The sequence below is a fragment of the Podarcis pityusensis genome (genome assembly GCF_964106645.2).
Source record: "Podarcis pityusensis genome assembly, chromosome: W".
Classification (NCBI taxonomy): domain Eukaryota; kingdom Metazoa; phylum Chordata; class Lepidosauria; order Squamata; family Lacertidae; genus Podarcis; species Podarcis pityusensis.
This window is the reverse complement of record NC_138045.1, coordinates 9,875,738-9,902,605: the sequence shown is the minus strand read 5'-3', so window position 1 is coordinate 9,902,605 and position 26,868 is coordinate 9,875,738. Positions and strand designations below refer to the sequence as shown.

General features: G+C 42.3%; 1 protein-coding gene across 5 annotated transcripts in view; it reads right to left on the bottom strand.

Moving 5' to 3' along the window:
- LOC308467731 (integrator complex subunit 6-like) overlaps nt 1-26,868 on the bottom strand; it is a 144,081-nt gene that overhangs the window by 19,960 nt on the left and 97,253 nt on the right. For all 5 annotated transcript variants that reach the window (XR_013981273.1, XM_080989420.1, XM_080989419.1 and 2 more), the window contains 4 exons: nt 5,882-6,097; nt 5,643-5,766; nt 2,734-2,876; nt 2,365-2,596 (listed from right to left, as the gene is read on the bottom strand). Coding sequence is in view for 4 of the 5 variants with exons in the window: in XM_080989420.1 (XP_080845546.1) it covers nt 2,365-2,596; nt 2,734-2,876; nt 5,643-5,766; nt 5,882-6,097 (715 nt within the window). In the remaining variant the exon portion in view is untranslated. The remainder of the gene's footprint in view (nt 1-2,364; nt 2,597-2,733; nt 2,877-5,642; nt 5,767-5,881; nt 6,098-26,868) is intronic.

Below are 26,868 nucleotides of genomic sequence, written 5' to 3'. Positions count from 1 at the left end.
AGAAGTGGTTAAAACGGTGGATCATCAGAGGTGCTGATGGAAGTCTAAAAAGATTGTATAAGTGGTAAGTTTTGTAGTACATTTTATAATTTATATGTTAAAATCAATAAAAATTATATATATATAGATAGAGATAGATAGATAGATGGATAGATAGATATAGGAATGTGGAGCCCAGACAGCCCCACGGTTTTCACCAGAGCTGAGGGTGATGAAACAATCACCGAGATTGAATCGGACCAGACACGGGACAGAGCTCAACGTCGAGCCTACCAAGTGGCAACAGCAACGGCGAAGAGGACTTTCTTCTCTGCCTCTACTGCGTCTGGAGAAAACAGCAAGATACTCTTTCAGGTGTTTCACAATCTAATGGAACCACCCCAAGATCTCCCGCAATGATTTTACAAAGTTCTTAGCAGATAAAATCGCTCAGATTCGGAATGAGGTAGACTCCACCGTGGGAGTAGGGCCAGGGTGGAAGAGTGCTAGGGTCTAGTCAAGTTGTATGGGATCAATTCCAATCTGTTACCTCCAAGGATGTGGACAGGCTGCTTGGATGAGTGAAACTGACCACCTTGTGAGGAGAATCAGAACTTACAGGGTTAAACAGTTCTGTGTGACGTCTCTGCTTACTGAGGTGTGGTTTCTTTCACATACGGGAATCTTTGTGTGTGAGTTGCTTTCACTTTTCGCTGATGAGCCAGAGAGAATGTCTGCTCGATCTCCTGGCTGGTTTCTGATGTTCTGCTGTACATGATTAAAGCCTTCTTAGAATAGCAAGAAGCTTGCGTACGGACTATGATTTATTGCACCTACACAAGGCACACACTGCTGCTGCGATACTCTGCTTGGAGCCAGGAAGAAGTCTTGCTGGACGCCATCCTAACTCCAGACACCTGTCTCCTTGATCCATGCCCATCCTGGCTCATAAAAGTGAGCCGGGAAGGGATGGGCGATGGGCTCCGTGAGGCGGTGAACACTTCCCTCTGTGGGGAGCCTTCTCAGACCTGCTGAAAGAGGCAGTTATTAAACTGCTTCTTAAAAAAACATATTCGGACCCAGCCAATATGGCCTTTGACACCATTGACCATGACATCTTTCTGGACTGTCTAGAGGGGCTGGGAGCAAGGAGTACTGTTATGCAGTGGTTCTACTCCTTCCTCCTGGGCCGTATCCAGAAAGTGGTGTTGGGGAATCAGTGTTCGGACCCCTGGGCTCTCACTTGTGGGGTGCCTCAGGGTTCCGTCCTTTCCCCCATGCTTTTAAACATCTATAGGAAGCTGCTGGGAAAGATCATTAGGGGGTTTGGGCTGGATATTCACCAGTATGTGGATGATACCCAGCTCTACCTCTCTTTTAAATTGAAACCAGTGAAGGTCCTGTAGGAGTGTCTGGAGGCGGTTGGAGGATGGATGGTGGCTAACAGATTGAGGTTGAATCCTGACAAGAAGGAAGTACTGTTTTGGCGAGACAGGTGGGTATGGGGGACCCCCTGGTCCTGAATGGGGTAACCATGTCCCTGAATGACCAGGTGCGCAGCCTGGGAGTCATTTTGGACTCACAGCTGTCCATGGAGGCGCAGGTCAATTCTGTGTCCAGGCCAGCTGTCTACCAGCTACATCTGGTATGCCGGCAGAGACCCTACCTGCCCGCAGACTGTCTCACCAGAGTGGTGCATACCCTGGTTATCTCCCGCTTGGACTACAACAATGCGCTCTACGTGGAGCTACCTTTGAAGGTGACTCGAAAAATGCAACTAACCAGAATGCAGCAGCTAGATTGGGGACTAGGAGTGGCCGCTGGGATCATATAACACCAGTCCTATAGGATCTTCACTGGCTCCCAGTGCATTTCTAAGCACAATTCAAAGTATTGAAGCTGACCTTTAAAGCCCTAAACAGCCTTGGTCCAGTATACCTGGAGGAGCGTCTCCACCCCCATTGCTTAGCCCAGACACTGAGGTCCTCCTCCGAGGGTCTTCTGGTGGTTCCCTCACTGTGAGAAGCGAAGTTACAGGGAACCAGGCAGAAGGCCTTCTTGGTAGTGGCGCCCACCTTGTGGAATGCCCTCCCTTCGAGGAGATAAAGAATTACACAACTTTTAGAAGACATCCGAGGGCAGTCCTGTATTGGTAGGTTTTTAATGCTTGATGTTTTTATTATGTTTTTAGATATGCTGTGAGCTGCCCAAAGTGGCTGGGGAAACCCAGCCAGATGGGCAGGGTAATAAATAATAATAATATAAATACCTAAGCAGGCAAAAGGGAATTGTTTAGTGAGGGTTTTGCAGAAAAAGCACAAAGGAGAAGTAAAAGGAACAAAGTAAAAGTCAGATAGGTTGCAGCTAAGCTGTAGTTCTAATTACCTTTGTAGGCTGGCATAGCTTTGAGGGTGGTGTTGGTTGGGGACCCTGTAGCAGAGGAGGCCCCCTTCACACTGACATGATTGACTATCATTGGTGAGGACTGGGACTTCCTTAACAGTGGAGACACACTGTGCCTTCTTTTCAGACAGGCAGGGGTGTTGGTCTCTCCTGGACGCTTGATTTTGTTCTGAGGACCGGTGACAAACTCATCTGCTTCATCAATCATCATGCCCTGGAAAACACATAATCAACCATTAAGATCAGTTAGCAGTATTGTTATTTTGGAACAAAATACCAACTCCACTCACTCAGAGTCATGAAATTTTTGGGGGCGAGTGCCCTGGGTTAATTACAGTAGGCTCTACCTACCTTCTTATCCTGCTTGAAAGGGTTACCAAAAGTATGAAGTCTTTTGGGTTGGTCTGGGTCAATTTCCCGAAGTAGAGAAGGCATTCTCTTTAGATATTCCTGGTAGTTCCCCATCTGAGCCACTGGAACACTATGAATGCAGTCTGCAACAGAAACAGAAACAATGTATATCATTTTCAGAAGTTTTGAACTTCCCTAAAGTTAAATAGTTAACTTGTTAAGTTTTTCCAGCTGTGCCATTTATATTCCCATTGTTCTTAAGCATGTGTTCACACACTTTTAAGTGCAGACTGGAGATGTGCATAGGGAAAGTGTCTTTGAACCTGATGCATGATATCTAAGGATATGAGATTTCCCATTTTGCTAAGAGTTCCCTTGTAACACATGTCAATCTTGAATGAAAGTTGTGTGTTGGGAATCTAAGGTAAGACCACACACAGTGAAGTGTGGCTCCAAGTCATGTTTGCTGTAAAAGTCATCACAGAGAAGCAGAGTCAGTAAGGTCCAAATGTTTTACTGCTGCAGAAGTAACAGACACAGGAAACAGCTCTGGACAAAGTTATACACAGAAAAAGTAAGTTCCAGCTGGCAGGCTTTTCAGATACAGAATATCCCTACTACTCTAATTCCAAGGCTTCAACTGCAATACTAACACAAAATACACCAGCTGACAGAGTTGCAATCGAAATTATTCAACCCCCCATTGCTAATCAGGTTTATTATAAAAATTTACAAACTTTCAGCTGTTTGCAATGAGCAAATCAAACCAAAGCAACTGAAATAGCTTAACACAGCGGGTACTTCAAGTGGTTTCTCTGTCGTGACTAATACCTCTGAGGGCAGAAACTGGAAAATGCTGAAAAATACTGGTTCATTCTGGAAGGTTCTGTTCTTTTCTGCTGAAGCAGCTGGAAATGTTATGCTTTATGTTTTGTTATCTCAAGGTCATGCTGAGCCAGGAAAGAGAAATCTATGAGCTCAGCAGGCTGATTTCTCATTCTTACTTTTGTTTTCTACCACTCACATCTGCCAAGTTCTCTCTTTTGTAATGAAGCTGGAAAACCTTTACTAAAAGTTATTCTTTTGCCTCTGTGTGATTTATTGCTACCAGAAGTGCCAACTCCAAAATACGCTTCTGCATCAGGACATGGAGTGCTTTGGAATTTAAGACAAATCATGTCAGATTATGTGCCCAGGTTTTGGGGGGGTTTCACCCCCAATTTGGAGCTTTTGGAATATGATTCCTGACCCAAATCATGCCAATTTCCTCAAATTCAGCTAAAATTGTAATTTATACTCACTTTTTCAGTCTCACTATTATTCAACCCCTTCATGGCAAGCATCTTTAGTACTTAGTAGAGCAGAATTCTGCTGCTATGACCTGCTGCAAACAAGATGCATAGCAAGACAGCAGCTTCTGGCAGCGTTCCTGAGGAATCTGAGCCCATTCCTCATGAGCAATGGCCTCCAGTCCAGTAATATTCTTGGGTTTGTATGCTGCAACCGCCTTCTTCAAATCCCACCAGAGATTTTCTATGGGGTTCAAGTCAGCTGACTGTGATGGCCACTATAAAACCTTCCAGGACTACTTCTGCAACCAAGGCTTGGTGGAATTTGAGGAATGCTTGGGATCACTGTCTTGTTGGAAAGTCCAAAGACGCCCAAGATTCAGCTTCCTCACTGATGGCAAGACGTTTCTCCCTTCTGTGTTCAGTATGTGCCTTACTGTGTTCATTGAAACCTCAATGCCTGCTGCCACCAGGTCTTGCTGCAGCTCTTTTGCAGTCACTTGTGCATTTTTCCCAGCCTCCCGTCTCAGAAATCCGGTTGCTGCCACAGATCGCTTCCTTTTTCTGCCCTGTCCTGGTAGTGTAACCACTGTTCATTTAACTTTGAGCTTGCAAACTATGCTTCTAACAGTGTCTCTAGGAACATATGGTGCCTTCACTATAATTTTGTATCCTCCTCCTTGTTTGTGAAGGCCCATGATCTTTTCTCTTACCTTCTTGGACCATTCTCTTGACTTAGCCATATTTCTAATGTGCAGCCAAATTTGACACTCTGCAACCCCCTAGCCTGCTCAGGTATTTCATGTGTTGCAGCTCAAGCACACCTGGTGCAACTGATGAAGCCCTTGATTAGTTGCATCAGGTGTGCTTGAGACAACACCTGTTGTATTTGTGCTGTTGTGAGGGATTCTATTCAGGGGGTTGAGATTGGAGAAGCCAGTATAAATTGCATTTTCAGCTGAATTTGGGGAAACTACTTGAAGCATCCGTGATGTTGAGCTATTTCAACTGCTTTTGCTTGATTTGCTCATTGTCGACAGCTGAAAGTTTGTAAATTTTGATAATAAACCTGATTTGCCATTGCAAATGATTAAATATTTTTTACATTAATCACACAGATTAAGGGTTGCTGTATGGCAGGATTCAGGGCTAGAAGAATCCATAAAATCCATGTATTCCAAGTCCAAATCCCAAACCAGGGACAGCTCAGTGGTAGAGCATCTGTCTTGCATGCAGAAAGTCCCTGGTTCCCAGAAACTCCAGGTAGGGCTGGAAGAGATTCCTGTTGAAATCCTGAAGAGTTGCTGCCATTCAGCATAGCCAACCATTAATCAGTTGGATCAGTGGTCTGACTAAATACAAGGCAACTTCCTACGTTCCTAATGCTTTGCATACCAAAGCTTCCAGGTTCAATCTCTGGCAACATCTCCAAGTAGGGCTGGACATGTCCTGTCTGAGAGCGCTGCTGCCAAACAGTGTAGAGTGTAGACAATAGTGAAGGAGGTGGATTAATGGTTTGCCTCAGAATAAAGCTGGTTCCTGTGTTTCTACTCTTCACCGAAAGGAACCAAACTAGAACCTCAATTCAGTCCAATGACAACAAGGCAGGATACAAGTTACCTTCATCCTGGCCCAGGATAACTTTGTGTGTTTTCAGCAGGTTAGTCCTCATTCGGGTCAGCTGGTCTAAAAGGCTGCAGCGAGGAATATCATAAGCATTCCTGTATGCCTGTGGCTTTAGATCCTGAATTTTAAAAACAAAAACAGAATGTTGGTCAACTCATTGCTGTTTGAATACTACAAAGTTGGAAGATGTAAGGCAAGCATTTTGCTTCCCACTGGTACCACATCACACCCACCTTGTTTAAGAGCCCTATGTGGAAGCCAGCAAATTCCTTAACGTTCGTTTCAGGAAGCCTGAGTGGAGATTCACCTGAGATCCCAGGAAGGAGCTGTTTAAAATCCCTCTTCTGGATCAGGGAGAGACCACTGAAGTGATTTTTCACTTTAATGCCTATCTCTTGTGGTGCTTTCTTGCCCACTGACCCTATTATCCGCTCCGACTCTATTTTCGTCTACAACAAAATCACATAGTATATTGAGGGAAGTAAACAGCACAGCAGATGATTCTGGTATACAACAAATTCTTACTACATCAAAAGGTAGCCCAAACCTGCTCTCTACATGCTGAAAGAGATTGAGGATTATTTATAATACATCTCCTCCAAGATTCAAGCCATATATCTAACTGTCACGACCATCTGTTAAGACTACATAAGCATTTGAGTCACACAGGGCCTTTTCATAAATGAACAAATGCCTTTTAGTCCAAAATGCATAACAAATGAATTCAGTTACCTGGGACAGAAAGTTAAAACAATGCAGTTTTTTTATTTATTTAACAACATGGAAAATACAAACAATGACCACAGTTCTTCTCATTGGCCAGGATAGAATAACATTCTAGAGAAGCAAATTTAGTCAGAAGCAACTTTTAGTCACAAAATACAGCCTGGTTCACATCTATCCAAGTATGATTAGCTGTATTTGTATGCTGCTGTACAAAGGCTATCTGTGCAACTCAAAAGCTTGCGTATGTGGCATTCACATGAACAGAAGTTGATCCAATAAGGGCTATTATTGTTGTTTTTATTTTGATTATGTATTTTATAGTTTTATATTCTGATTTTATTCTGTGAACCTCCCTGAGACCTGTGGGTATAGGGCGGTATATAAATTCAATAAATAATAATACAAAGAAGTTATGATTTGTGAAACCAGAGCCAGGATTCAAAGAACAGTCTGTTCAGTTCTGTGCATTAGCCCTTTTGAAATGGCCTCGGCCCTGTATACCTGAAGGAGCGTCTCCACCCCCATCGTTCAGCCCAGATAATGAAGGCCAGCTCTGAAGGCCTTCTGGCGGTTCCCTCCCAGCAAGAAGTGAGGTTAATAAATAAAAGTGTAGCATGATGGCCACAATAAGCCTTTGAATAACAGTTGTTGGGAATCACAAATGGTGATGGTGCAGCTGTTGTTTGTGGGCTTCTCATTGGAGGTCATTCTGCGGACCTTCCTCTCACGGATAGACCGCATAATGCATCTTCTGAACATCTTAAATGACAGGCTGCCAGGTGTAGTAAAGCCAAACGACATTGCTTCTATAGAGTATTTATATTGCGATGGGTATTCAGTACAAGCAATGATTACTTTTCACGACCAAAATCTGGCCAAACTAATCTACAGATTAAGACACCTATTCCTGAAGGAAATGATTATAACAAGACTTTTTGAAAATAGGTCACCAATGACTTTATTTTCTGATGCTAAGCCCAACAAACTAACAGTAAATGAGGAACAGGAAAAATTTAGGAAGGGAAACAGGTTTCAAAAGACCCTCCTTGATCATCACAAACAAGAGGTTTTAAAACCAATAAGGGGAACTGCATCCTTATATGATCTGCATCGCCCAGGGAGTGAGCAGAAGAAAACATGCTAGTAAGTCAATTCTGGTCATTGCCTTCTTTAGTACAAACTGAAATTTTAGAAAGACCAGAAACACTTAGAAATAGATTAGCTGGAGAGGTCAAACGTAATGTTGCTAGGGAGGAGGACCTAGCAGAGGACCAGACTTCCTTCAAAAAGGTTCTCACGGTGGAGGAATTTCCTACCCAGGGACACAACTTAGTAGTTTGTCGTTGTCACAATTTGCAGGTAACGGCAGAGATAAATCGGCCTGCAATTACGGAAGCAAAACATACAGGGGAAGGTAGAAGATTACCCCTGAAAAGGGAAACCAACCCCAAGGCGACCTCACTGAGCTTTTGGACTAAAATGAGATACTTAGATGAGGAGGAAACTAGGCTCCAGTCAGATGGAACATCCCCCGGAGGATGCCTTGCTAAACAAAGGCTCTATGATTACCAATGTGAGTACCCTACATCCACTGTCTGAATTCATTGAACACCTGGGTTGCTCCCCATGCAAAGATGCTGATAAAACAAATAACATCCAGTTGCCACACAAAAAGGCTAACCCCAAAAACTCTTTGGACAATAATTGACAAAGATCAAATCTTAGCAGAGCCAAATCCAACCTTAGCTTTATAACATTGAATATTGCAGGCTGGTCAAAAAAGACATCCGACCTGTCTTTTGTTAAATTCATCCAAGGATACGACCTTGTATTCCTACAGGAGACTTGGAGCATAAGCAAAATAGATGTAAACGGCTTCTCCTCATTCTGCCTCCAAGGTTCAGCAAGCATTAAAGGGGGGGGGGGCGGACCAAAGGCAGTTTGAGTACCTTGGTATCAACAAGATTAAGGGTTACCCGTGTAAAACTGGAGCCTCTGAACCACCTGGCCATAGTCACGTTAATGAGATGCTTATAGCCTGCTACTGATTAAACGTATATCTCCCACCTCAGAGAGGAAAACAGCGGATAAAAAATAACTGGTCCAGGCTGGAATTGTACATTGACAAATTGACAAATCAGTTCCCTGATTCAGTGATAATGGCAGGCGATTTAAATGCTAGAATTGGTAAGTCCGATGAGGCTTTATATGAACATTTTCATGAATTATCACCCACCCCAGAGGACGCCCACTCCATACCAATTAGACATTCAAAAGATAAGGGTTGCAATTATGCAGGCCTGTGCCTGCTGCGCTTGTCTAACAAGATGGACTTGGTCATACTGAATGGCTCTGCCAAAGGGGAGAAGGCTGGGGAATTCACGTTTATATCAAATGTAGGCGCTTCTACAATTGATTAAAGTGGTACCTCTCGATGCGAACGGGATCCATTCCAGAGCCCCATTCACACCCTGAAGCGAACACAACCCGCGCCTGTGCGTGTGCAGGTTGCGATTTGCCGCTTCCGCGCATGCCGTCATTAACCTGGACACGCTCAACCTGATGAACATTTAACCCGAGGTATGACTGTATATTATAGTGTCACATGACCTTCTGAAAAGAACCCTTGAATACAAAGCGGAAGAACGGGTAGATAGTGATCATTTACTGCTCTGCCTTCATCTTGATCTAAAAAAGGATCTATTCTGTAATGACAAACTTGAGCCCCCCAGGTCCACCAACATGAAGCTGAGATTTTCACGTATTAGATGGTCTGACGAGATGGATGAGGAAATCTCTAGGAGCTTGTTCTCAGAGAAATACCTCATTATGAGACATAACCTCTTAAATTCTGCAATGCCCTGAAACAAGAATAGACTTATTTCAGGATTTGATTTTATTCCTTCAAGCCTGTTTGATTAAAAAAAAAAAGCAACTCAGCGGTCATTACATCCTTATAAATCTAAACCCTGGTTCGATCAGGAATGCCGCGCTATGAAGCTTACTTTGCTGGGTAAATATAGGAACTATAGGTCTGCCAATCTACCTTCACTCGCTGCAGAGTGGTTTGAAGCCAAAAAAAACTATAAAGCCTTAATTAAAAATTAAAAGCTTCAGGACCAAAGGGGAGAGTGGCAATGCTTAATAGAGGCTTCCCGAAGGAGAGATTCAGCTACCTTTTGGAAAATAGTTGCAAGCGGTTGGCAAGATACCCCCTCAGAAGTGGAGTAAACCATCCCGGTTGGGGTTTGGGAGTCATACTTCCAATTCTTACATATGACTAACCAACACTTACAGTCACAGTCGCTGCCTCTGAGCTATGTCGGTGCTGAGTGGCCCCTGGTGTCAACTGAAGAAGCTCACAGGCTTATTCAATCTCTTAAATCTGGCAAAGCTCCTGGGGTGGACAGTATTTCCCCCGAGCTTCTCAAGGCCAATGCTGATTGGTGGGCCCCACTGCTTGCAGCCCTGTTTAACAGCATAGATCAATCGGCTAGCATCCCAAAGAATTGGGGACTAGCAATCATTATTCCCATATTCAAGAAAGGGAGCAAATTCGACCCTGCTAATTATAGACCAATTAGCCTACTAAGTATCATCAGTAAACTCTACGCTGCCCATTTACGCAATACACTTGTGGACTGGATGGAGCAAGAACATGTGCTTACAGAAGCACAAGCTGGTTTCAGAGCAAACCGGTCAAACCATAGATCAAGGCCTAGTACTCCAGCACCTTGTGGAAAAATATACCTAAAAAAAAGGAGGACACCTTTATGCAGCCTTTATAGATTTTAAATCTGCTTTTGATTTGGTATCACGATACAGACTTTGGGAAAAACTAAGTGCCTCAAACATAGATAGACGATTACTGCTTCTCATCTGCAGTTTATACGAAAACACCCGGGTCCGGGTTAGGTGTGATCGATAGGGCCATTTATCTAAGGAAATCCAATCCTATCATGGTGTCAAACAGGGCTGTGTTCTAACTCCCATTTTATTCAATTTCTATATTAATTCATTAGCAGAAAAAATGGAGGAAGAAAATCCTCATCCCCCAAAATTGGCCGGTACGTCCATCCCGATACTCCTTTATGCAGACAACGCAGTCCTAATTTCCTTCTCCTGTGTGGGTCTAAGGAAACTTCTAAGATCCCTTACAGCTTACTGTAAAGCTGAACAACAACCAACCAACTATACCAAACTAAAGTTATGGTGTTTTCCAAAAAAGATCGAGACACAAATGGATAATTGACAATCGACTCATTGAACAGGTATCATCTTAAAATATCTGGGCATAACTTTCCAGGAAAAGGGTTCATGGAACGGTCAGGTTAAAAACCCTATTGCCAACGCCCAAAGATCCTCTAAAGCTTTCATAAGGATTTTCTATGGAAAAGGTGGGAAATATATTCCGGCAGCCTCCCGGGTCTTTGCTGCAAAGGTACTATCACATCTGACTTATGGCTCCCAGATCTGCAGCTTTCAAAACCCTGACCCCTTAGAAACCTTTCAAACCAAGTTTTATTGTTCCCTTCTAGGGATCCCTTCTTGTGTGTCTAATATAGCTGTCCGCTTGGAGGTTGGCCAAAACCCTGTTAGCACTTGGATATGGATCCTGAAGATCCATTACTGGATAAAACTCATCTTCTTTCCTGTCGGGTTGGCACACTTAACCCTCCTGGATCCCTATCAATCAAAATGGAAAACTACATTATACAAACAATTTGTCAATGAATCTGGGAAATAAAATTTCAGTGTCATGTGAGTCAGATAAATAAGTACCCAGCAATTAAAGACAATGGGAGAGGTTTTACCCCAGCAATATATCTGTCAAAATTACAAATATGTAAATATAGACGGTTGTTCTCCCTTGTTAGATTCAATGTGCGGCCATCTGCCTTATTGCAGGGCAGATATGTGGGTAAACCATATGCGGAGCCAGTTTGCCCCTTGGCCTGATAGAGGTGGAATCCGTCTCTCATGTCTTGCTGCTATGTCGTTTTTATGAGAATACACACTCGGTCTTTATCACCCCTGTTACACAGAAAATTCCAAGTGGGTCCAAACCTCAATGCTTAAAATCCCTGATAGAGGATAAGGATCCAGAGATCACACTAAGGGTGGCCAATTTTTGCACTGCTGCCATAAAACTCAGGGAACAAGCTGTGCTATTACAAAGACAAGGCCTCAGATACAAACTCTAGATAATATTTTAGATTAAGACCTAAACCACATTTCTAATGGCTGTCATATTCATATTGTTTATTGCTATATTTGATTGTTAATTCAAACTTAATTCTATTGTGTTTTATGTTCGCTTAGTATGGTATATGAATCTGGTCTGGGACCGTAATAAATTTCATTTCATTGGAGCATCTGGCTGGACACTGTGAGAATAGGATTTTTGACTCCCTGGGACTTTGGCTTGATCCAGCAGCTAAGCTCTTTTTATGTTCTTATACTGCATTATGTATGTTGTATGTTGAACCTGGGTTATACACCCTGGCTGTTTCTAACAACATCTTGAAAGGACTAGACTTCCGGAGGTGGCGCCAGCGGTTAATGACGGATTTCCTCGATCGGAGGAAATCGCACCACGAAAAAATAGGGTCGGATCCCGCTTCGGCGCAGCGGGGGACCCTGAAAATAACAGGCGGGGGAAGCCTGTGAACCTGGGACCCAGCGGGCACATTTGGCGCCCCCCCCAACCCGGTAAAGAACCCGGCAACGGGCTCGGAATCGGAGCGGGGGAAGGAGCGCTGTGCTGTGGGCTGTCTGCTTCTTTCGTGGAGTGAAGCCGCAAGCTGTAACCGGAGAGCGCTGCCTTTTTTCCTTGGAAATTCGACTTGAAAATCAATGATCCGTGAGTAGGATTTAACGCAATTGGAACTGTATAAACTGAGAATTTGGCCGAAAGTGGAGAGGTATAAAAAGGAAGTCTACCTCTCCCTATTGTAGATAGAACAAAGCATTGAACTTGAAAGCGGAAGCTTAGGAAAAGACGTATTAACGGACTTTAACCCAATCATCTAACCTGGACTTTCCCCCCCTTAATTCGAGGGAAAAGGGGGGGGGGGACTGTGGATGTTATTTCTTCATGAAGAAGTGAAAAATAAAGGGATTAAACCATCGCTCAATTCCTTGGGAACGGATTCCCAGAGGCAATTTAAAAATGGATGAGAGGTACTGTCTTTAAATATATTTTGACAGTTAGTCCTGCACAGGAAATACAATTTTGATACAATATTGTGGATAAACATCTCCTGGTCTTAAAGTAACTGTTTTAGATAGACTGTTATCTTCCTGACAAACTGGGGGGATTTAAAAAAGAAGTAAAGTACTTAAGAACTTTTTTGACTGTTACAGTGTCCCCCTAGTGGAACTTGGAACTGTTACAAATAGTTACAAATTGAAACAGCAGCTGGCCTGAGGATTTCTTACACAGCTCTGTTGGAACTTTCCACTTCAAAACAAGTCTGAATTTAATTGTGTGACCGACCTTGAGCTTTATCTAAAGGGGAATGGCAGATGGGAAAGAGAAACTGGAAGCGTCACAGGCAACAAGGTCAGGCAAAGTTTTGCGAATAGAAGGTGGATTACAAAGGAGACCTTCGGCCTCTGGCCCCTCTGGGACTCCAACAGCAGCTCCACCGGCACAACCTAAAGTTAAAGGTATGGCAAGTGATGATTCCTTTGCTCAAGTTTTGGCTAAAGTTAATGAATCTTTGAATAGAATAAGTCAACAAGTAGCAGAGGCATGTGACAAGATTGATCAAAACACAATAAGTATTAATCAGAATACAGCAAGTATAAATAATTTGGGCCAGAAAGTAAACACTAATACAGAGACTATTCAAAAATTACTAGAGGAATCGGCTTCAGTGCGTCAGATTGCCGAGGAGGCCAAAGAAATTGCTACAACTTCTGCCACAGAGGTTCAAGAGGTTCAAGAGATAATACCATCATTACACAAACAATTGGAAGACCATAAATTGACCCTGTCTATGATTGAATTGAAGGAAAAACAAGTGAATTTACGGGTCAGATCGGTACCTGAAGTGGAAAAGGACAATCTAGCTGAATTTCTCATGCAGGAATTTTCTGACTTTTGGAATCCAGAATTGGTAAAAGACAGTTTTAAAATAGTAAACGCTTTTAGACTTGGGAAAAGAGGAGAGAAGAAGGTGAGAGATTGTTTGACCACTCTTCGAACAAAAGAAGAGAGGGATAAGATCCTGGGTTTGCATTTCCAGAAGACACTGGAAATTCATCAGACAAGAGTTGAAATATTTAAAGACATTCCGAAACACCTTCTGGATCTCAGATCAAACTACAAAGATTTGGTTACTCTGCTGAGAAGTAACAGTATTAACTTTAGGTGGGAATTTCCTCAAGGCCTATCTTTTAGTTACAAAGGAAAGAAGAGGAAAATAAGATCGGAAGACGACAAAGACAAATTCTGGAGAGACCACGGAGAAGACCTACAAAAAGGACTATCTCCGGAACCAAAAGACCGTTCGAAAAAAGGGATACCACCGACAGAAGAGGAACAGGCACTAGGTGCAGTAGGAGGAGTACTAAAATAATAACATCATGGCCCTGCAACTACTAACTTGGAACTGTCATGGTCTAAATTCCCCTCAGAAAAGGAAATCAGTATTTCATATATTAAAAAAGGAACAATCGGACTTAATTTGTTTACAAGAAACACATATAACAAGATTACACAGGAAATTGTTGATAAATAAAAGACTTGGTCAGGGGTTTATTTCATCGGACAAAGTTAAAAAAAGAGGGGTTGTGATTTATGCAAAGGACAGACTATCACCAAAATTTGTTTTTAAAGATGACCAAGGAAGATTTGTGGCAATTGAAATTCAAACACAAGGAGAAAAATTGTTGATAGTAGGAATCTACGCACCAAATGATGGGAAATCTGAATTTTTTAAGAAGTTGCATGAGACCCTGATGGACCATATGGATTATAACATGATTTTGATGGGAGACATGAATGGAGTGGTATCCACATATATGGACAAGGCACAAAGACAGGTAGTCACCAAGGATGGTAGACTACCGAAAACTTTTTTTGACATGACAGACAACTTGGATTTAGTTGACATTTGGAGAATAAGAAACCCCATGGCTAAAGAGGGAACTTTCTTTTCTGAAGCCAAAATGACATGGACAAGAATTGACCAAATTTGGATAACTAGAGGAATGGCACCAAAGACAAGAAAGGTGGAAATCTGCCCGAAAACTTGTTCCGACCATAATGCTGTTAAGATGGAAATGAGACTAACACCAACTGGCTCCTTCAGATGGAAGATGAATGACACCTTATTTAGAGATGAAGAAGTACTTAAGAAGGCCCAAAAAACCTTGAGAGATTATTTTCAGATAAACCTCAGTACCAACGTGGAGAGAAGGGTAATCTGGGATGCAAGTAAAGCGGTTATGAGAGGGTTCTTAATACAACAGAATGCAATAAAGAAAAGAACTCTAAATGAGAAGAAGGATAAGATAATGGACAAAATAAAGGAATGTGAAAAAAGACTGAGAGTAAATCCAAAATCTCAAGAGATTCTGAGAGAGTTAAAGTTATATCAAGTACAATATATGAAAATGATGAATCAGGAAATAGAATGGAAAATTAAACAAATGAGACAAAAGACTTTTGAGTCGGCCAATAAATGTGGTAAACTGTTGGCATGGCAAATGAAAAAGAGACAAAAATTAAATACAATTACGAACTTAGAAGTGGAAGGAAGAAACATACAGAACCCTGCAGAGATCAGAAGTTGTTTCCAGAGGTACTTTAAACGATTATACACTCAAGGGCCACTGAAAGAAACAGACTTAGACCAATTTTTGAAAACAAATGGATTACAAAAAATATCTCAAGAAAATAAATTAATTTTGAATCATAGAATAACTGAACAGGAAATAGAAGGTGCCATTCAAAACATGCAATTGGATAAATCTCCAGGACCAGACGGCTTGACTTCTAGATACTACAGATCTTTAAAAGAATGGTTAATTCAACCTTTGAAAGAGGTCTGCAACGAAATAATGGAGGGGAATAGAGCACCAGAGTCGTGGAAAGAAGCATATATTACACTTGTACCAAAAACAGAGACTGAAAAGACACAGCTTAAGAACTACCGCCCTATATCGTTACTGAATGTGGATTACAAAATTTTTGCAGATATTTTGGCTAAGAGATTTAAAAAAGTGTTGATGGAAGAGATTCATAAAGACCAAGCGGGCTTTCTCCCAGGAAGACATTTGTCTGACAATTTGAGGAATATAATTGATATTTTGGAAAAATTAGAAGTGAATATAAACACTAAAGCAGTTTTGATATTTGTAGACGCGGAGAAAGCCTTTGACAATATTTCTTGGAATTTTATGAAGAAGAATCTACAGGGTATGGGGGTAGGCCAAGGTTTTGAGAATGGTATAGGTGCAATTTATTCAGAACAAAAGGCTAAACTAATTGTAAATAATGTTGTGACGGAAGAACTTAAAATTGAAAAAGGGACACGACAAGGTTGCCCAATTTCCCCACTTCTTTTTATTTCGGTCCTGGAGGTTCTGCTGAATATGATTAGAAGGGACCAGTCGGTTAAAGGTATACAGGTCGGAACTAAACAGTACAAATTGAGAGCATTTGCAGATGACTTAGTATTGACGTTACAGGAGCCAGAATCTAGTACTAAAAGGGTTTTAGAACTGATTCAAGAATTTGGTCAAGTGGCAGGATTTAAATTGAACAAGTCAAAAACTAAGGTTTTAGAGAAAAATTTAACACCGTTTGAAAGAGAGGGGTTTCAGAATGAGACAGGTTTAACAGTGGTTAAGAAAGTTAAATACCTGGGGATTAACATGACAGCAAAAAATGGGAATTTATTTAAAGATAATTATGAAAAATGTTGGTCTGAAGTGAAAAAAGACTTAGAAATTTGGTCAAATTTGAAGCTTTCACTGCTAGGCCGTATTGCTGCGATAAAAATGAATGTATTGCCTAGAATGTTGTTTTTGTTTCAAACTTTGCAGATTGTCGACAAAATGGATTGTTTCAAGAGGTGGCAGAAAGATATTTCCAAATTTGTCTGGCAGGGCAAGAAGCCCAGAATAAAATTTAAAATTCTAACGGATGCAAAGGAAAGAGGCGGATTTGCCCTGCCAGACCTCAAACGTTACTATGAATCAGCAGCTTTTTGCTGGTTGAAAGAATGGCTACTTCTTGAAAACACTGACATTTTGGACTTGGAAGGTTTTAACAATGTATTTGGATGGCATGCATATTTATGGTATGATAAGGTCAAAGCACATAAAGCATTTAGAAACCACATTGTCAGGAAAGCGCTATTTAATGTTTGGATAAGATATAAGGACTTGCTAGAAAACAAAACCCCAAGGTGGCTGTCACCAATGGAAGCGAAAGCCTTGCAAAAGGTCAATATGGAGGTCAAATGGCCGAAATATTGGGAAATTTTGGAACAAGACGGAGATAGACTGAAATTGCAGAGTTTTGAAAAATTAAAAAACAAAGTGCGAGACTGGCTTCATTATTATCAGATAATGGAGGCATTTACCGTATTTTTCGCTCCATAGGACGCACTTTTTCCCCTCCAAAAATGAAGGGGAAATCTATGACACTATTACCAACTGGATCCTTTAGATGGAAGATGAATGACAATTTGTTTAGAGATCAGGAAATTACCAAGAAGGCCCAAAAAGTTTTGAAGGACTATTTTGAGATAAACATGAATAATATGGTGGAAAAAAGAATAATCTGGGACGCAAGCAAAGCTGTAATGAGGGGATTCTTGATACAACAGAATGCAGTAAAGAAAAGAACACAAAATGAGAAAAAAGATAAGATCTTGGATAAAATAAAAGAATTAGAGAAGAAATTAAGAGTGAATCCGAAGTCACAGCCAACTCTGAGAGAAATTAAACTTTATCAAACACAATATTCTAAATTGATAAATCAGGAAATTGAATGGAAGGTTAAATTAATGAAACAAAAAACGTTTGAGTCGGCGAATAAATGTGGAAAACTGCTAGCTTGGCAGTTGAAGAGAAGACAAAGATTAAATACTGTTACAAACTTAGAGGTTGATGGAAAAAACATCCAGAATCCAGTGGACATCAGAAAGTGTTTCCAGAGATACTTCAAAAAATTATACACCCAAGGGCCGCAAGATGATGTCGAGATTAAACAATTTTTGGCAAAAAACGGACTATCTAAATTGTCACAAGAAAATAGGACAATCCTGAATTCTAAAATAACACGACAGGAGATCGAACAAGCCATCCAGAACATGCAACTTGGCAAATCTCCAGGACCAGATGGGCTGACCTCCAAGTACTACAAGACATTAAAAGACTATTTGATACAACCTTTGATGGAGGTCAGCAATGAAATTATGGAGGGGAAGAGGGCACCGGAGTCGTGGAAGGAAGCGTTCATCACATTAATACCAAAGTCGGAAGCTGAAAAGACACAACTTAAGAACTACCGTCCCATCTCTCTTTTAAATGTGGATTACAAAATATTTGCAGACATTTTGGCAAATAGATTTAAAAAAGTTTTAAATGAAGTAATCCATAAGGACCAGGCCGGCTTTCTCCCAGGAAGACATCTGTTTGCTAATACAAGGAACATTATTGACATTTTGGAACTTTTGCAAACAGACATAAATACAAAAGCAGTTTTAATTTTTATAGACGCGGAGAAGGCCTTTGACAATATCTCCTGGAAATTTATGATGGGAAATTTAAAAGAGATGGGAGTGGGACGGGGTTTTGAGAATGGGATTGAGGCGATATATTCAGAACAGAAAGCTAAACTGATAGTTAATAATGTGGTTACAGAAGAGTTTAAAATTGAAAAAGGGACACGACAAGGCTGCCCTATTTCCCCTTTGTTATTTATTTCGGTTCTGGAAGTGCTATTGAACATGATTAGAGGGGATCGGTTGGTGGAAGGAATTCAGGTCGGTCAGAAACAATATAAATTAAAAGCTTTCGCAGATGACCTGGTTTTGACCTTGCAGAAGCCAGAGCCCAGTACGAAAAGAGTATTACAACTGATTAATGACTTTGGTCGGGTGGCTGGATTTAAACTAAATAAACAGAAAACTAAGGTTTTGGGGAAAAATTTGACTGATACAGAGTCAGAACGGTTTCAGAATGAGACGGAACTAAATGTGGTTAAAAAAGTAAAATACCTAGGGGTAAACATAACAGCAAAAAATCTAAGTCTATTTAAGGACAATTATGAAAAATGCTGGGCAGAAATTAAGAGAGACTTAGATAGTTGGTCAAAATTGAAACTTTCTTTGTTAGGCCGAATTGCTGCTATCAAGATGAATGTATTGCCAAGGATGTTGTTCTTATTTCAAACACTTCAGGTTTTGGACAAAACGGAGTGCTTCCAGAAGTGGCAGAGAGACATTTCTAAGTTTGTCTGGCAGGGCAAAAAGCCCAGAATTAAGTTTAAGATATTAACCGATGCAAAACAAAGAGGGGGCTTTGCCCTGCCAGACTTAAAGTTGTATTATGAAGCCGCAGCGTTCTGCTGGCTAAAAGACTGGCTACTTCTTGAAGACACTGACGTGTTAGATTTGGAAGGGTTTAACAATGCCTTTGGATGGCATGCATATTTATGGTATGACAAGGTTAAAGCAAACAAGGCCTTTAAGAACCATATTGTCAGAAAATCATTGTTTAATGTCTGGACAAAATATAAAGACTTGCTGGAAAATAAAACACCAAGGTGGCTTTCACCTTTGGAAGCCAAGGCCCGAAAAAGACCCAATATGGAGGCTAAATGGCCAAAATATTGGGAAATACTAGAAAAGGATGGAGACAATTGGAAATTGCAGAGTTTGGAGAAAATGAAAGACAAAGTGCGAGATTGGTTACATTACGCTCAGATTAAAGAAGTTTTTAAAAATGATAAGAAACTAGGGTTCCAGGTGGAGAAATCGAAATTAGAAACAGAATTGTTAGAACCAAAGATTAAGGTACTTTCAAGGATGTATAACTTGCTGTTGAAATGGAATACACAAGATGAAACGGTTAAATCGGCTATGATAAGGTGGGCACAGGACATTGGGCATAATATCATGTTTGAGGACTGGGAGAGGTTGTGGAGTAATGGATTGAAATTTACTGCATGTAACGCTCTGAAAGAAAATGTAATGAAAATGATTTATAGATGGTATATGACCCCAGTCAAACTTGCCAAAATTTACCACCTGTCTGATAATAAGTGTTGGAAATGTAAAGAGTGTGAGGGAACGTTCTTCCACCTCTGGTGGACTTGCCCTAAAGTGAAGGCGTTCTGGGAAATGATTTATAATGAACTGAAAAAGGTATTTAAATATACCTTTACTAAGAAACCAGAGGCTTTCCTTTTGGGTATTGTCGGCCAAGGGGTGGCAAAGAAGGACCAGACATTTTTTATGTATGCAACAACAGCAGCAAGGATACTTCTCGCAAAACACTGGAAAACTCAAGATCTACCCACACTGGAAGAATGGCAGATACAACTGATAGACTACATGGAACTGGCCGAAATGACCGGCAGAATCCGTGACCTGGGAGAAGAGAGGATTGAGGAGGACTGGAAGAAATTCAAGAACTATTTACAAAAGTATTGTAATTTGAATGAATGCTAAATAAGATGCTAGATCAAAATAATTGAGCACCACTAAATTTAGAAGTTTTTAAGAAAATAAGTAAGACTGTGAAATTTAGCTCCTTCTGAGAATTATAAGATTATGGAATATAGAAGGGATATAAGAATTTAAATAAGATGATAAATTGCTGACAAAATGTTACAACGATGAAAGTGGGAGCGGGAGATGTGAGGAAGTCCAAAGAAAATGTGAAAATATGTTAAGATCAATGTTATATTGCTTATTATGTTTATTTCTATTGTAAAACCTAATAAATTGCTTTAAAAAAAAAAAAAAAAATGAAGGGGAAATGTGTGTGCGTCCTATGGAGCGAATGCAGGCTTTCGCTGAAGCCTGGAGAGCGAGAGGCATCGGTGCGCACCGACCCCTCTCGCTCTCCAGGCTTCAGGAAGCTATCCGCAAGCCTTGCAAGCCCGGTGGGAGTTCCCGCGGGCTCACAAGGCTTGCAGGCAGCAGCCTGCAGCCCCGGCGAGTGTCCGCAAGCCTTGCGCGCCCGGCAGGAGGTCCCGCCGAGCGCGCGAGGCTTGGGGCAGCAGCCTGTCGCCCGAAGCACGGGGAGCCCTCCGGAGGGCTCCCTGTGCTTCGGGCGAGTGTCTGCAAGCCTTGCGCGCCCGGCAGGAGGTCCCGCCGAGCGCGCAAGGCTTGGGGCGGCAGCCTGTCGCCCGAAGCACGGGGAGCCCTCCGGAGGGCTCCCCGTGCTTCGGGCGAGTGTCTGCAAGCCTTGCGCGCCCGGCAGGAGGTCCCGCCGAGCGCGCAAGGCTTGGGGCTGCAGCTTGTCGCCCGAAGCACGGGGAGCCCTCCGGAGGGCTCCCCGTGCTTCGGGCGAGTGTCTGCAAGCCTCGCGCGCCCGGCAGGAGGTCCCGCCGAGCGCGCGAGGCTTCGGGCGGCAGCTTGTCGCCCGAAGCACGGGGAGCCCTCCGGAGGGCTCCCCGTGCTTCGGGCGAGTGTCTGCAAGCCTCGCGCGCCCGGCAGGAGGTCCCGCCGAGCGCGCAAGGCTTGGGGCTGCAGCCTGTCGCCCGAAGCACGGGGAGCCCTCCGGAGGGCTCCCCGTGCTTCGGGCGAGTGTCTGCAAGCCTCGCACGCCCGGTGGGAGGTCCCGCCGAGCGCGCGAGGCTTGGGGCGGTAGCCTGCAGCCCGAAGCTCGCGAGGCTTGGGGCGGCAGCCGCGGCGGGGGGGCGGGATAATTTTTTTTATTCATTTCCCCCCCCCCCCAAAAAACGAGGTGCGTCCTATGGGCCGGTGCGTCCTATAGAACGAAAAATACGGTAAATTGGACAAGAAAATTGGCTTCCAGGTGGAAAGATCTAAATTAGAAACAGAACTGTTAGAACCCAAAACTAAGAATTTGTCAAGAATGTATAACTTGCTGCTGAAATGGAATACTCAGGATGAAACGGTAAAATCGGCTATGATTAAATGGGCACAGGACGTTGGACATAACATTATGTTTGCTGACTGGGAACAGTTGTGGACCACAGGTATGAAATTTATGGCATGTAATGCCTTAAGAGAGAATATTATGAAAATGATATACAGGTGGTACATAACCCCAGTCAAGCTTGCAAAAATCTATCATTTGCCCGATAACAAATGTTGGAAATGTAAAGAAACTGAAGGTACATTTTTTCACCTTTGGTGGACGTGCCCAAAGATTAAGGCTTTCTGGGAAATGATATATAATGAATTAAAAAAGGTATTTAAATATACCTTCCCTAAGAAACCAGAGGCCTTTCTCCTGGGCATAGTCGGCCAAATGGTGTTAAAAAAGGATAGAACTTTCTTTATGTATGCAACAACAGCAGCAAGAATACTCATCGCAAAGTATTGGAAAACACAAGAACTTCCCACGCTGGAGGAATGGCAGATGAAACTGATGGACTATATGGAACTGGCGGAAATGACTGGCAGAATCCGTGACCAGGGAGAAGAGTTGGTGGAGGAAGATTGGAAGAAATTCAAAGATTATCTTCAGAAACACTGCAAAATTAAAGAACGTTAGAGTGATGTTGGATCGAAAATAAGTGGTTTCCAGCTGTACAGGTTAAAGTTATTGATAGATTACGATTAAAGATTAGGATTAAAGATGTTTAAGGAAATGGAAATTTGGTACTTAAGAGGTAAAATTTTAATGTTATATTACACTAAGATTAAAGATTAGGATTAAAGAAGTTTAAGTGTTATATATTATATTAAGATTAAAGATTGGGATTAAAAAGTGGAAAAGAAACTGCTGGACAAATAATTGGGACTGGAATACAAAAGAGGGAGGTATGAGGAAGTCCAGAAAATAAGTAAATTCAAAAACGGAAATGGAAAAGTGATATTGTTTTTAATTGTTCTGTTTTTTTTTTGTTTGTTTCTTTTGTATATTGTTTTCTGTGTTTTCTTTTTCTTTTTGGATTATGTATTGTGTATTTTTGTACTTCTACTTTTATGTTTTTTTGTTTAACTTTTTTATTTAAACCTTAATAAAAATCATTTAAAAAAAAAAAGGAAAAAAAAAGGACTAGGGCTGGGCGATACCAGCTTTTCAACATCGTGGTGTATCGCCAGCCAAACATCACAGTTTGGCGATATACCACAATGTTGAAAAAACAAGTGCGCTGGTCTCTGCCCACGAGGTGCTATGTGAATGCCCCCAGTGCCTTGCAGGCTGGGACAACAAAGCTTGTTTGCGTGGCTCAGCTGGGGGGAGGAAAGGCTCCCCCCTCCAACTGAGCCAGCTCTGGTGCTCCCCATGCTCACAGGCAAGTGGCAGGAGCATCAGGGCTCCTTTAACTGCTCGCTGTGGGGAGCGCCAACCCCTCATTTGAGCTGTTTAAAGATGCAGAGTGAGGAACAAGCTGTATTGGCGCCTCGACAGTACAGTTTATTTCTCCCTCTGTGCCATGAGGGCAGAATGGGATGGCAGTTTCACTCAGCGGTATATCACTGGCTGTAGGAAGGAACTCTTGACTCCCTCCAGCAGACACTGCTAGCGGAGGGACTCAGGAGTGGTGGCAGTTTCACCAATAATATACTGCTGAGTGAAGCAGACATCACAGTCTGCTCCTCATACCAGTCCTGGACGTTATATCAATATTTCACCCAGGCCTAGAAAGGACTCTTAGGCTAGCTAGCACAACGCAAGCAGCACTGACACATTTTTTAAAGTCTGCCCCTGACTGGCATAGGAGAAGCTACTTCAAAGTGTTCCAATACTTTTATTCCATAATAAGAATATTTTTATTATTTATACCCTGTCCATCTGGCTGAGTTTCCATGTGTCACAAAACGTGTAGGGACACCACCCAGAGAAAGTTATGGATGCTTCAGTCCCACTGAGAGACCCAGTTATTTCAATGAACATACTCATGCTTATCCTTCCACTTGCACACCTTTGGTCTTTTAATTCATTTATTCTACTAGGTTTTCACTGGACAATAAAACCTTGTTTGAGTATTTCAAAGCATTTTACCTCAAGGGGAATGCTCTTAAAACTGCTATATTGCCTAGAAGTAGCAAGATACTCAAGCAACCTCCTTAAGCTATCCAAAATCAGCAAAAGGTGGGGGACATAGGTACCCATATTGCTGCCAAGGGAAAGAACAAGTTCACTACTTTGACTTTGCTTACTTTAAGAAGAAGTCCCAATGAAAGAAGATTGGCTTATGAAGATAATAGAATATGCTCAGATGGCTAGACTAACTGAGAAATGAAGAAAAAATTCTTGAAGAATGGAAATATTTTTGGGAATATTTGAAAAAATATTATGGTTATGCTAAAACGTATGCAGGATTTGAAGTACAGCAAGAGATGAGAATTGCAGTTTAATAAGTTACAATTAAAGTATATAATGGGTAAAATGTAAGTAATATAGCAGCACTATAAGGTAAGAAAAGAACACCATGGAAGGGTGGATGGGAAAGTGTTGCAAGAATTTAGACAAAGCTTGGGGTGGGGAAGGGGTTCTGCCCACCCCAGCGCCTAAATATACCCACTCACTGGACGTTCTGCAAAGCACCACACTAAAGGTAAAGGTAAAGGTACCCCTGCCCGTACGGGCCAGTCTTGACAGACTCTAGGGTTGTGCGCTCATCGCACTCTAGAGGCCGGGAGCCAGTGCTGTCTGCAGACACTTCCGGGTCACGTGGCCAGTGTGACGAAGCTGCTCTGGCGAACCGGCACCAGAGCAGCACACGGAAACGCCGTTTACCTTCCCGCTATAAAGCGGTACCTATTTATCTACTTGCACTACAGTGCTTTCGAACTGCTAGGTGGGCAGGAGCTGGGACCGGACGACGGGAGCTCACCCCGCCGCGGGGATTCGAACCGCCGACCATGCGATCGGCAAGTCCTAGGCGCTGAGGTTTTACCCACAGCGCCACCCGCGTCCCAAAAGCACCACACTATATTCTTGTTATTTCACACATATATACTTTCTTTGATATAAAAAAAGGCCCCCGTAAATAAGGGATGTCTGGAAACTGCTTTTCGGAAGGGGGAGACTATCGGACCCATCTGGAAGCTGGGTAGACAAGGTATCAAAAAAGCACCGCATTCAAATGACCAGTCAAAAGTCAACCTATCAGCATTAGCTAACAACACCCTCTGAAGCAGAACACACTGGTACTGCAGGCTGTCTTTCAGCATCTCTTTATTGGAACAATATTTCAAGTCCATGGAATTGAAACCACATTTTTTTTACATTGTATCAACTTCTAATTGTTTCCTTCCTGGGTTCAAGGGAAGGACTCCTTAAAGCGCTGGCTTCTCTGAACTGCAGAACCTACAAATATTTGTATAAAATCAACCTTATATCGGATCAACACCATTCAAACTTCATTTTACTCAGGGAACCAAGGACTACCAAAGGGGGGACAGCCATAATCCTTGAAGCATACGCAGGAACCTCTTGCTCAAGAAATAATCCCTGGCATCCTGGCAGATGGGTTCTAGACGAGTAGTCATCAACAGATAATAGTGGACTATTCAAGACTAGATAGCTTCTTTCTTCTTCTTTGGCAATCACTCGTAGCCAAGTAAGATTGTCTTCCATATACACAGTTTCAACAATGAGTCCCTAAGTGACTGTGGAGGCCAATTCTGGACCCACACGTCTTTCCACAGTGGGGACATTGGTTTCCGGGCGGGAGCTGGTCACGGTGTGGATTTGCCAAGCATGCCCTCCTCTTAGCACGTTTCTCCCTTGCGACCTGAGTGTCTTCAAAGCCCAGGACACCTTTGGTAAAGGCTGTTCTCCAACTGGAGCGCTCGCAGGCCAGTGTTTCCCAGTTGTCGGTGTTTATACTACATTTTTTTTAGATTTGCCTTGAGACAGTCTTTAAATGTCTTTTGTTGACCACCAACATTACACTTTCCATTTTTAAGTTCAGAATATAGTTGCTTTGGAAGACGATCATCAGGCATCCGCACAACATGACCAGTCCAACGAAGTTGATGTTAAAGAATCATTGCTTCAACACTGGTGATCTTTGCTTCTTCCAGTACACTGATATTAGTTTGCCTGTCTTCCCAAGGGATGTGTAAGATTTTTCGGAGACACCGTTGATGGAATCTTTTGAGAAGTTGGAGATGGCATTTGTAAGTGGTCCATGTTTCACAAGCATACAGTAAGGCTGGTAGTACAATAGCTTTGTAAACAAGCATTTTGGTTTCCCTGAGAATGTCCTGGTCCTCAAACACTCTGTGCTTCAGTCGGGAGAAAGCCACACTCACAGAGCTCAGGCTATGCTGGATTTCAACACTTTCCAGGGTCACACCATTAAGTTGGATTTCTGACGCTACTGAGGGTTTGTGACACCATTAAGTTGGATTTGTGACTTCAATCGGGAGAAAGCCGCACTCGGAGAGCTCAGGCGATGCTGGATTTTGGCATCAATGATGACCCTTGTGGAAATATAACTGCCTAGGTAGGAGAAGTGATCAACATTTTCCAACGTTACACCATTGAGTTGGATTTGTGGCGCTGCAGAGGGGTTATTTTGTACTTGTTGGTGCAGCACTTTGGTTTTTTGGATGTTGAGCGACAGGCCAAGCTTTTCGTAAGTTTCCACAAAGATATTTTTGATGGTTTGGAGATCATCCTCTGAGCGTGCACACAGTACGTTGTCATCAGCATACTGAAGCTCTATGACGGAAGTTATGGTAACCTTACTCTTTGCTTTCAGCCTGCCCAGATTGAAGAGCTTTCCATCTGTTTGATATATGATTTCTACTCCAGTGGGGAGTTCCCTTTAACACAACCCTGTTTAACACCTGATTCCACTGTGAATGGTTCACTTTGAGAGCCATTGTTATCTGCAATTGTTGCTGTCATATTATCATGGAGGAGCTGAATTATGTTTAAAAATTTATCTGGGCAGTCAATTTTCAGAAGGACAGTCCACAGGGCATTACGATTTACAGTGTTGAAAGTCTTAGTCAGGTCGATAAATACCATATACAGGGGTTGGTTTTGCTCTCTGCATTTTTCCTGAACCTGTTGAGCGGTGAAAATCATGTCCACTGTCCCCCTAGAAGGCCGAAAACCATTTTGGGATTCAGGAAGGGTCATCTCGGATATTGTTAAGAGACGGTTTGCTAAGACCCTTGCAAGAATTTTGCCGGCCGCAGCTAATAGAGAGATGCCTCCATAGTTTCCACAATCAGTTCTGTCACCTTTTTTAAAGAGATTGATAATTTTGGCATCTCTAAAGTCTGCAGATCGCTTCTCTTTCCCAGGTTTTTTCGATGAGCTTGTGAAGTTGTTGTGTAAGTTCAATTCCACCCACTTT